Genomic DNA, 12,338 nt, shown 5'->3' on the forward strand with positions numbered 1-12,338 from the left:
TCTCCCAAACGTTGCACATCTTACTCATTGTGGTTGTATATACCCCTCCCCACCTCCCCCCTCCCACCCTCCCGACACCCGATAAATGTTACTCCTATATGTCCACTTAGGTGTTGATCCGTTAATACCAATTTGCTGGTGAGTACATGTTCACCTGGACTTCTTAACACCTTCCCCGGAATGTGAAAATGAATTATCTGTAACTTACTGAGTGAAAACAGGTTGCCTTGGCTTCCCAGGAGTCACATTTTTTAAAATACCAGTCCTACACTCAAAAGGAATTTTTAAAAATTATATTTTTGCTATAGGGGAACCTGCATAGTAAACCTTCTTGAAATCTACTTGCTCATCTCACCGTCTGTACTAATATATCTTGCATGCCAAAAACTTTCCCTTTAATCTCTCTCTTCTTTGACTTTGCCAGCCAACCCCATGCAAGCTGCTTTTGGTACACCCCTCCCTTCCCATTTCCCCACAACACACACACACACACACACACACACACACACACACACACACGAACATTATTGATCCCATCCCAAATTTTCAAGTGCTAAGACGTGACTGAATTAAATTTAATCAACGGTTTGAAACACAGCATCAGAATACAAGGCATTTATTGTTATTTTAACTTATGCTTATATTTGGTACAGAGGTAAAACAAGCTTTAAAGAGTAAAAGCAAAACAAAACACCTACTTTCCAGAAAAGCCTTTTCAGGATGAAGTTTTTCTGGGCTGCTACTTTAAGTTCCGTAATTAAACAAAGTATCTTCCTCAAAGTATTGTCTTTAAGAATAAGTTCAGACTTAAGTTGACTGAAGTGCTTAATTTTCTCCTCAGATCTACAGGCACACAAGAAAATTGTCCATGTGAAAAATGGCAAGAAATAGCAGTTATGAACATCAACGATTACTGACAGGTTTGTAAATACTTTGTTACTAGTGGAATTTTACTAATAGTTTTTTTACTTCTAGCCTTCTTACTTATTGGTAGGGAAATCTGCAACCTCCAGATTGAACTGGTTATTATTCTCTCTTTTTACCACTGCCCCTTTTCTAAAGTCCACACACCAGGAATGCTCTCACTGTCCCTAGTAAATTTCTGTCCCTCTTTGATGGCTTAGCTCATACCATTTACCATAATCCATGAACCATATGTAATATTATTTGCTTAATTTTCTTCAAGTAACTCGTTTTTTTTCCTTGCTTAAAGTTTATTTGTAAAGGAAACTTTGTATCGCTACATTACAGGGAAAACCAATACCTCTTGGCATAAATAGTGGGCAACTGTAAAAATAGCATGAAAGCAACACAAATTTTAAGTGGATGCTCCACATTCTGAGCCCGAGGCCTGCTCTCTCAGTGATGAAAAGACAGATGAACATGTCACTGCTGACAACTGACCGATGTCACTGCTGGCCCCACGTGGAGAGGTTCGCCCTAATGAGATGAGAGTAGCTGGAAAAAGAAATCTAACTTTTCCACCAGAAAATTCAAAGTTCCTTCATGCTGTGTCTGAGCACCCAAAATCATCTCCCATCACTGAACCAAGTGCGTTCCACACTTCCGGAACAGCTGGCTGAGCTGAAAAGACCTTCTCCTTAGATCTTTCCCTAATTTCACCAACGAATGCAGCCCCTCTGCCATTGCAGTTTTTTTCTCATGCCTAGCATCACATTAATCCTATTTCATTCCGTTGTAGGCATCTGTGTATGCATCCTGGCCCCCCAGCTGACTTTTAGCAACTTGAAGAAAAATGTTATCAGGTTAAATATTGTTTCCATCTCCGCTGTGCTCAGTCATAACAACTTACACTTAGCTGGGCACTGGCGACATGGCAGGCTCTGGCCTGGGTCCCTTCCATGGACCAGTTCACTCACTGAGCTGGCTCCCACTACGGGGTCTGATCTAGGAATTACTAGGGTATTTTATAGGAAGTTGGAGGGGTTCAGTGACCTGTCCAAGTTCACACAACTAATGATTCAGAAAGCCAGGGTTGCAAAGTAAAAGTAGGAAACATATTTCATATTCTGTGTAGGTTGATGGAATCTGAGAATTTCTGACTTGAAGTAAAAACGTTTTTTACCACCTACTCCAGAAATCTGCAATACCAGCCATTTATCCCAATAATAGAATGTTGGCTCTTGCCCACTGCTTTCCTCTTTATCTAAAAAACATCTGAGATATTCTCCTCTATCCAGTCAATGAGACTCTTTTATTAACCCCCAAATTAATACCTCTTTAAAAACAGTCTTTTTTGGCCAGGCGCGGTGGCTCACACCTGTAATCCTAGCACTCTGGGAGGCCGAAGTGGGCAGATTGCTCGAGGTCAGGTCAGTGCGAAACCAGCCTGAGCAAGAGTGAGACCCCGTCTCTACTGTAAATAGAAAGAAATTAATTGGCCAACTAATATATATAGAAAAAAAAAAAAACTAGCTGGGCATGGTGGTGCATGCCTGTAGTCCCAGCTACTCGGGAGGCTGAGGCAGAAGGATCGCTTGAGCCCAGGAGTTTGAGGTTGCTGTGAGCTAGGCTGAGACCACGGCACTCACTCTAGCCTGGGCAACAAAGCGAGACTCTGTCTCAAAAAAAAAAAAAAAAAAAAACAGTCTCTTTTCCAGTGAAGATGCTAGAGATAATTTCCAATTCAGCAACAGCAATCAGAGAGGCAGTAGAACATAATGAGTCTGAGCATGAGGGCTGAAGTCAGAACCGCAGGTCTGCCTCTACTTGGTTAGGTAAGTACCATAGGTAAGTTACATAGTTTCTGTGCCTCAATTTCCTTCTCTATAAAATGGGGGTGATGATAATACCTATTCAATTTTGCTGTTTTGATGCTTTAGTGAATGCATGTCCTCAGCAAACGGTAAGAGTCTAATAAATGGTCTCCAAACAAAACAGGAATAAGTTTGAGATCCTGCTTCCTTATATACACCTCTAATTACCATCATCTTTCATTTAAAAAATAACTATAAAATCCCTCTACACTCTCAGAACTCCAAAAACAATAGAAATGTAGTTTTCACAAACAAATGACCTTAGGAAAGCAAAAGCTCAGATAAAATACAATATCAGCAGAATTATTTTGAAACTGATTTTCCTGTTTTTCCCATTTGAAGTCAGCAATTTGCTATGATCCACAATAGAAACAAACCGTTTTTCATCCTTTGCCACCTATTATAATAGATTGCAATGCCAAACTAATTTTTTTTAAAGTAGGAAAATTTTTCATAGGAAAAGGCACACTAACCTCTTCATACAATCAATTCATATAGAAATTGAGGTTTCATATACATCATAAATTCAAGTTAGATTAAGTATTCTATATTACCACAGACAAGTTACCAATAACTATATAAGTTCTTTGGACATTCAGAGAATATTTACTTTTACGTAGATGACAAAATTCATTTGACTAACTTAAATAAGAAAAAGTCTAGTGCCAGAAGACTCCATTAACTTAGGAATAAAGAGGGAAATCTATATTAAAGTCAACAGATACTCTGTATTTTCATCAGCTAGAAAAAATAAATATACCAAGATAATGTTGCAAGAAAGATTCTTGATCTAATGATAAGCTTTATTTTTCCTATATATTTTCATTTTTCTAGACATTCAGTATAAATAATACTTCTCATGTGTATAATGCCTTCCAGCTGGAAAAGGCTTTTCATATATTATCTCAGCACTGATGTGCATTATGTTCACGATGGTCATGCTACAGAACTGTCACATCTGTGATAGAATTATAATTTGAAAACCCAAAGACTTTAAACCGAAGGTGCCTTGCAGATAAAGACTATTGTGTATCTTCACATCCCTCACAGTGCATTTGAAATCCCTGCATTTTAAATATGTTCATGCCTATAATCCTAGCACTCTGGGAGGCCACGGCGGGAGGATAGTTTGAGCTAAGGAGTTCGAGACCAGCCTGAGCAAGAGCGAGACCCGGTCTCTACTAAAAATTAGCTGGTAGTGCACACCTGTAGTCCCAGCTACTCAGGAGGCTGAGGCAGGAGGATCACTTGAGCCCAGGAGTTTGAAGTTGCTGTGAGCTAGGCTGATGCCACAGCACTCTAGCCTGGGCAACAGAGCAAGACTCTGCCTCAAAAAACATAAATAAATAAAAACTTAATAAATGTGTTGCCTTCAGGAATTAATTTTATAAGAAATATGCTTTTCCTGAGTCAGGATAATGGTAGAACTCTTATTCTTGCCTTCAGAAATAAATTTCAAGCCACACATATACAAATTTAAGTCTGTTTTATTAGACAGTTAGCTTTAAAATTACTTTAAATAAAGCACCAAAATGAAAACTAATATTTTTTAGAACAAATGTACAAAAACATGTCGAAATTCTAAGCTATCTGTATAATCTTTTTTTCAAAGAAATTCCAAACATTATGTCATTTAACCCCTATATAGCTCAGAACAGATCTCCAAACAAAATGAACATTTTCTTATAAAATTATTATTATCACTCCAAGAACATTATCAAAACTTCTTTGTTATTATCTAATACCCAGTTCATTTTTAAACTCCTCTAAAATCTTAAATATGTCTTTTTTTGTTTGGTTTGTTAAAATCAAGACTAAATAAGATACTTCTCATATTTGCTTGTTATGTTTAAGTTTTTAAAAATTTTTTATTATGGAAGTTTTCCAACATAAACAAAAATGGAGAAAACTGTCTAAGAAACCTCTTTACCCATCACCTAGTTTCAATAATTTTCAATGTTTTGCCAATCTCATTTTATCTATTCTGTTACACATACGCACACACACATATATATATATTTTTTTATTTTATTTTTTTTAATTTTTTTTTTTGAGACAGAATCTCGCTTTGTTGCCCAGGCTAGAGTGAGCGCCGTGACATCAGCCTAGCTCACAGCAACCTCAAATTCCTGGGCTCAAGCGATCCTTCTGCCTCAGCCTCCCAAGTAGCTGGGACTACATGCATGCGCCACCATGCCGGGCTAATGTTTTTTCTATATATATTAGTTGGCCAATTAATTTCTTTCTAATTATAGTAGAGACAGGGTCTCGCTCTTGCACAGGCTGGTTTCGAACTCCTGACCTCAAGCAATCCACCCGCCTCAGCCTCCCAGAGTGCTAGGATTACAGGCGTGAGCCACCGCGCCCGGCCCACACACATTTTTTTTTAAATTTTTTGTAAAGACTAGTCAAGTGAAGCAGTGGGAGTGGAAAAGGAACAAAGGAATATGTAACTGGTTGTGATCAATTAGTTGTAAACACCACTGCACTTGGACCAGCCACACACACATTTTAAAAAATTGAGGTAAAATATGCATAACATAAATTTACTTTTGTGACCGTTTTTCAGTGACATTAAGTGCATTCACAATCTTGTGCAACCATCACCACCATCCATTTCCAGAACTTTTTCATCTTCCCAAACAGAAAGTCTGTACCCACTGAACACTAATTCTCTCTTCCCCATTCCCTGCAGCCCCTTGTAACCTCTATTCTACTTTCTGTCTCTATGAATCTGCCTATTCCGGGTTCCTTATATAAGTGGAATCATACAGTATGTGCCCTATTGTGTCTGGCATATTTCACTTATCATCATGTCTTTAGATCATCCATATTGTAGCATCTGTCGGGATTTTAAGGCTGGCACACCCGCGTTTTTAAGTCAGATTCAGGTTTAACTGTCTTAGCAGAAATACTTCCTAGGTGTCGGTGCTGTGTGTTTCATATCACATCAAATAATGAGGCACGTGAAGTTGCCCTACTTCAGTGATGCTAAGAATAATCAATGGGTTTAGTTATTTACAACATGATCCTTCCATTTGAAGTTCCGCTTCACTTTCTGTCTAATGGTTTCATCCACTGAGGACAGCCACATGAATCTATTATTTCATTAGAGGTTGCAAAAACAGCAATTTTGTAATTCTGTTAAACTTTCCACATTCATTAGCTGGGATTCTGTTTCAATCACCTCATTCCTTCTTTCTTTCTGATGCTAGGTTGTCCCATCTTTGGCTATTGGGAGCCTCTTCATGAGTGTTTCTGTGTCCTTTAGTCAGGGCCTGTTGTCTTTGATTTCTGGTTATAAGCTGTTTCAGATTCATTTTGTATGTTTACTGCCCCAGAGGTAGAATCAGCCATTTTTCTAAAGAACTTTGGTTCCTTTTAGTGAGGGATGAATATGCATCTTTTAAAATTAATTTACTCTTAGCTCATTTGCATGACTCCCCAATATATCTCACTATTGCAAACCTCTCAAAACTTGCCCATGACTTACTTGACATCACAATTGCTGACATTATAAATTCACTGGCTGCTTACTGTGTGCGAAGCACTGTTTTATGTAAGAACAATACCAAGATTAAAAAGACATATTCCTTGCCTTCCAAGAGCTTACTATCAAATGCAAGAGACAGTCACATCACAAGTAATTACTACAATATAAGGCCAACCTGTGATAAGGACATAATAGAACTCCGAAGTCTGGATAAAATCCAAACTCCTTAGGCTGGAATATAGGCCCTTTTATGATCTGGTTGCAGCCTCTATCTTATTCATTCATTCATTCTAAGGTTCCTATCCTTAAGGAATATACTGCATAATAGGGCAGCAAATAGTCAAACAAGCAATCATCATATAGACTGGCAAGTGCTACAAGATGTGTAAGCATAGGATGTTATGGGGGGGTCCCTCCTATCTTAGTCTTGAGGGATCAAGAAAGATCCTTTTTTTGTTTTGTTTTCTTTTTTTTTTTTTTTTTTTTTTTTTTTTTTTTTGAGACAGAGTCTCGCTTTGTTGTCCAGGCTAGAGTGAGTGCCATGGCGTCAGCCTAGCTCACAGCAACCTCAAACTCCTGGGCTTGAGTGATCCTTCTGCCTCAGCCTCCCGAGTAGCTGGGACTACAGGCATGCGCCACCATGCCCGGCTAATTTTTTATATATATATCAGTTGGCCAATTAATTTCTTTCTATTTATAGTAGAGACGGGGTCTCGCTCTTGCTCAGGCTGGTTTTGAACTCCTGACCTTGAGCAATCCGCCCGCCTGGGCCTCCCAAGAGCTAGGATTACAGGCGTGAGCCACAGCGCCCGGCCTTTTTTTTTTTTTTTTTTGAGACACAAAGTCTTGCTCTGTCACCTGAGCTAAAGTGTCGTGGCATCCGCCCAGCTCACAGCAACCTCAAACTCCTGGGCTCAAGTGATCCTCCTGCCACAGCCTCCTGAGTAGTTGGGACTACAGACATGCACCACCACTCCCAGCTAATTTTTTCTATTTTTAGTGCAGAGGGAGTCTCACTCTTGCTCAGGCTGGTTTGGAACTCCAGAGCTCAAGCAATCCTCCTGCCTCTGCCTCCCAGAATGCTAGAATTACAGGTGTGAGCCACCATGCCCGCCCTGAAAAAGATCTTTAGAGAAAAGTATAGATAAGCTAAGATTTGATGAGTTGAAAGGATCCAGGAAGGGGAAGAAGAGTAGAGAGGAGAGTTCCAGAAGAGGAGCCATCACATTAGGGCCCAGAGAGAAAAGAACAGGGAGCTTTCTGAGAACTTCGAGTTAATTTGGAGCAGGGGCTTAGGGCAGGAGTGAGGAGGAATAGTTGAAGATAGAAAAATAAAGAGACATCATGAGCATCTTCATAAGCTGTCGGTTAGAATTTAGGCTTTCACTTAAGGGCAACGGGAAGGAAGCTATTCAAAGGGCTTCAGGGAGGAGTTACAGATCAGATTCGTGCTTGGGAAAGACTCCTCTGTTGTAATGGAGAATGGGCTGGAGAGAGGCAAGAGTGAAGTCAGAGAGACGAGCTAGGAAAATACTGTGGGCCGGGCGCGGTGGCTCATGCCTGTAATCCTAGCTCTCTGGGAGGCCGAGGTGGGCGGATCGTTTGAGCTCAGGAGTTCGAAACCAACCTGAGCAAGAGCGAGACCCCCGTCTCTACTATAAATAGAAAGAAATTAATTGGCCAAATAATATATATAGAAAAAAAAAAATTAGCCAGGCATGGTGGTGCATGCCTGTAGTCCCAGCTACTCGGGAGGCTGAGGCAGCAGGATTGCTTGAGCCCAGGAGTTTGAGGTTGCTGTGAGCTAGGCTGACGCCACGGCACTCACTCTAGCCTGGACAACAAAGTGGTGAGACTCTGCCTCAAAAAGAAAAGAAAAAAAGAAAAGAAAAGACAAGACTGTGGAACCTCAGAACAGAGATAATTGGGCCTAAGAGAGTGGCAGTGGAAAGAAGTGGGTGTTATGCAGATACACTAGAGGTGCAATAAATCACATGATGATTGGCTGGTAAAGGGGAGAGAAGAGGTAAGAGTGACATCCAGAATGCCAGCCTAGGTGATCTGGGGATACAATGACATCATTCCTTGTGTTAGAAACACAAGAGGAAGGTCAGATTCCAGAAGGAAGCTGCTGAGTTCTCTTTCGAATATGCTGACTTAAAGTTCCTGTGAGACATACATAAGATGTCAGTGGATACTTGTGTTTGCAGACCTCAAACTCAGGACAGACAGTTAAGGCAAAGGCGTACGTGTGATGGTCAGCCACACACACAACACAGAGTTAGGAGAGACACAGGAGAGAAAAATCCCCCATGCAATTCTTTTCATTTCATCACTCCTTACCTATATGGCTTTTGACTTCCAGTAGCAGGATTGAACTCACTAGCATATAGGGGATCTTGTAAAAGAGTAGCTTTCTGAAAGAGGAAAAAAGTGGATATTGTTGGAATTTTTGTTTACTGAAAATCAATTCCCCCTACCTTTAGTCAACATCATATATCAGTTGTTTAATCCTTTCTGTAGTACATGATTTGTTTATATAACTCCAGTGTTTGATAACACTACAGAGAATTTTTTCCTTATCTAGTATTTTTGGGGCTTCTTTTTTTTTTTTTTTTTTTTTTTTGAGACAAAGTCTCATTCTGTTGCCCAGGCTAGAGTGCCATGGCATCAGCCTAGCTCACAGCAACTTCAAACTCCTGGGCTCAAGCAATCCTCCTGCCTCAGCCTCCCAAGTAGCTGGGACTACAGGCATGCACCACCATGCGCAGCTAATTTTTTCTATTTTCAGTTGTTTTGCCTAATTTCTTTCTATTTATAGTAGAGACGGGGGTCTCACTCTTGATCAGACTGGTCTTGAACTCCTGAGCTCAAGCAATCCTCCCACCTCGGCCTCCCAGAGTGCTAAGATTACAGGCATGAGCCACCGTGCCCACCCCTTATCTAGTTTTTAAAAAGTTTTAAACATAGCATTTGCTCATTATAAAATTATTTGTCAAAATCAAACAATACAGAAATGCATAAAGTAAAAGATGAAAGTTCTTTTTCCCTACCCCTTCCCACTATTCAAAGTATCTGACTATTATCAGTTTGTTTTTTGTCCTTTCAGGCATTTAAAGACATATTAATTATAACATATACATTTATAGTATTTATATATTATATGATATGTTTTTATAATATGTATACTTAATCCTAGATAAATTATATCACATATATAATCTGGAACTTAAGTTTTTTTCACTTAGTATATGGTGGGCAGTTTTTCATGTCTGTATATATAGATTTACTTCAATCTGTATAATGATTGCCTCATATTCCACAGCATAGATATACAATACTTTTGTTAACTATTCCCTTATTAATAGAGTTATTTTTTCCTTAAATCTTTAGTGTTGCCATTTCCCATTTATTCTGGGTCCTCAAAACAGACATGTAATGTTCAGTAACGTCTCTAAATAATCTTTCATTTATGTTGAGGCTTAACATACAGGTCAGAAGGAATTTCTGAAATGTTGCTGATTTGCAACTCCCAACAAGCTTAACCCTGTCTTATTCTTAATATCAGAGCAGGGTAGTGGACAGATGGTAAAAAGGGAAGTGTGTGCTTTTTCTTACTACTTTTGTCATTATTATACATTAAAAATAAAAAAAAAAAGCCACCCTTTGTTCCCTCTCCAAATGTTTATGATCTCTTTAAATCTAGAATTTTATTTTGGGGTATCTCTTAATTATTTAGCTTTTTTAGCAGCTATCTTCACAACATATACAGGGCAAAGAATTACCACATTTCTTCTTTATTGAATTTGAGATGCTAAATCACCCAGATGTAATTATTTTTGGTGAAAGTTACAGATAAAATGGGCTACTGAAGGAGTCTCAACTCTTTGGAAATGCTTAAAATCAGGATGCGTACTAATCATTTCTATTTGGATGGTTTGAGTTAATTTTAGCTAACAGAACAGAGAGATTCCTTTTCTCAGTCACATTTCTCTGCTGCAACATGAAGTGCCACTCTGGATCTTAAGGCACAAGAGACCAGTTTACCCAAGATAAGTCTCACTGACTTAGGACATGATTTTTTTTCAATTTCCTAAAACTTATCAACATATCGCCAAGACTAACCGAAGGTGACCAACCCGATAAAAGAATTCAACAGTGTCACAAAAAAGTCACCACTTTAAAGAGCTTATTTTGAATTAATATTCTTACTAGAATGAATGCTAACTTGATTTATCATTTACATGTGAAATAGCTGTTTATTTCATTTTCCATCTTTCAAGGGATAGAACATTTTTTAATTTTTTTTTTTTCAATCTTCAGAGATGGGGGTCTTGAGGTATTGCCCAGGCCAGTCTCAAACTCCTGGCCTCAAGCAATCCTCTGGCCTACCATTTACAGGTGTGAGCCCCCACACACAGCTCACGTTAGTTATTGCTATTGCATTTATTATTGGAAGGACCATATATAACTTTAAGGTAATGAGTTGGACAATCTGACTTGCACCAACCATTCCTCTGCTTGGCGGAATTAAAAAGTAGTACTAAAACTCCGCCGGGTGCAGTGGCTCACGCCTGTAATCCTAGCACTCTGGGAGGAGGAGGTAGGCGGATTGTTCAAGGTCAGAAGTTCAAAACCAGCCTGAGTGAGACCCCTTCTCTACTAAAAGTAGAAAGACATTAATTGACCAACTAAAAATACATATACAAAAAATTAGCCGGGCATGGTGGCGCATGCCTGTAGTCCCAGCTACTCGGGAGGCTGAGGCAGGAGATCTCTTGAGCCCAAGAGATTGAGGTTGCTATGAACTAGGCTGACGCCACGGCACTCACTCTAGCCTAGGCAACAAAGTGAGACTCTGTCTCAAATAAATAAATAAATAAATAAATAAATAAATAAATAAATAAAATTAAAAATAAAAAGTAGTACTAAAATTTGAAGATGGTCAATTCGGGAAAGCATAAACTGTTATTTTGAATAAAATACATAGATTTTTTAAAAAAGTCAATTAAGTTTTGGCTTTTCTATTTGAATATATGAAATATGGGTTGGGGAAGGGGTTGTTGGTTTTTTTTTAAATTTATTTTTTAGAGTCAGGGTCTTGCTCCATCACCCAGGATGGAGTGTATAGCCCATTCATAGCTCATTACAACTTTAAACTCCTGGCCTTAAGCGATCCTCCTGCCTCAGCCTCCCAAGTAGCTGGGACTATAGGCATGCGTCAACATGCCTGGATAATTTATAATTTTTTTTGTAGAGATAGAGTCTTGCTAGGTTGCCCAGGCTGAGATCTTTTTTAATAGGCTAGGGTTTTCCTTTATTTATGATTTGTTTTACTTTTTGTTTTTTTTTTGAGACAGGGTCTCACTTTGTTGCCCAGGCTAGAATGAGTGCCGTGGCATCAGCCTAGCTCACAGCAACCTCAAACTCCTGGGCTCAAGCGATCCTCCTGCCTCAGACTTCCAAGTAGCTGGGACTACAGGCATGCGCCACCATGCCCCGTTAATTTTTTTCTATATATATTAGTTGGACAATTAATTTCTTTCAATTTATAGTAGAAACGGGGTGTCGCTCTTGGTTTCAGTCTCCTGACCTCAAGCAATCCACCCACCTTGGCCTCCCAGAGAGCTAGGATTACAGGTGTGAGCCACCTCGCCCCACCTACATTTTTAATTTGAAGAAAACTGTCTAAAAATTTAGAGAGGATTTTTAAATATTTGAAGTCTTCTGAATTGTGCTATGAGAGAAAAAAAAATGAGTCACCTTATAATCTTTTACAATTTTTAGCCATTTATAAAAACTCTGGGCCAGGCGCGGTGGCTCACACCTGTAATCCCAGCACTCTGGGAGGCCGAGGCGGGCGGATTGCTCGAGGTCAGGAGTTTGAAACCAGCCTGAACAAGAGCAAGACCCCGTCTCTACTAAAAATAGAAAGAAATTAATTGGCCAACTAATATATAGAAAAAATTAGCCGGGCATGGTGGCACATGCCTGTAGTCCCAGCTACTCGGGAGGCTGAGGCAGGAGGATTGCTTGAGCCCAGGAGTTTGAGGTTGCTGTGAGCTAGG

The 12,338-nt window shown here is 39.4% G+C and overlaps 1 protein-coding gene across 1 annotated transcript in view; it reads right to left on the minus strand.

Annotated features, from left to right (window-relative positions):
* The window catches only part of C10H12orf56 (chromosome 10 C12orf56 homolog), a 78,709-nt gene that overhangs the window by 25,375 nt on the left and 40,996 nt on the right, over positions 1–12,338 (minus strand). The window contains exons 5-6 of the mRNA XM_012782380.2: positions 8,614–8,687; positions 699–843 (exon numbers count right to left, since the gene is read on the minus strand). Coding sequence (XP_012637834.2) covers positions 699–843; positions 8,614–8,687 — 219 coding nt within the window. The remainder of the gene's footprint in view (positions 1–698; positions 844–8,613; positions 8,688–12,338) is intronic.

The sequence above is a fragment of the Microcebus murinus genome, chromosome 10 (genome assembly GCF_040939455.1).
Source record: "Microcebus murinus isolate Inina chromosome 10, M.murinus_Inina_mat1.0, whole genome shotgun sequence".
Taxonomy (NCBI): Eukaryota; Metazoa; Chordata; class Mammalia; order Primates; family Cheirogaleidae; genus Microcebus; species Microcebus murinus.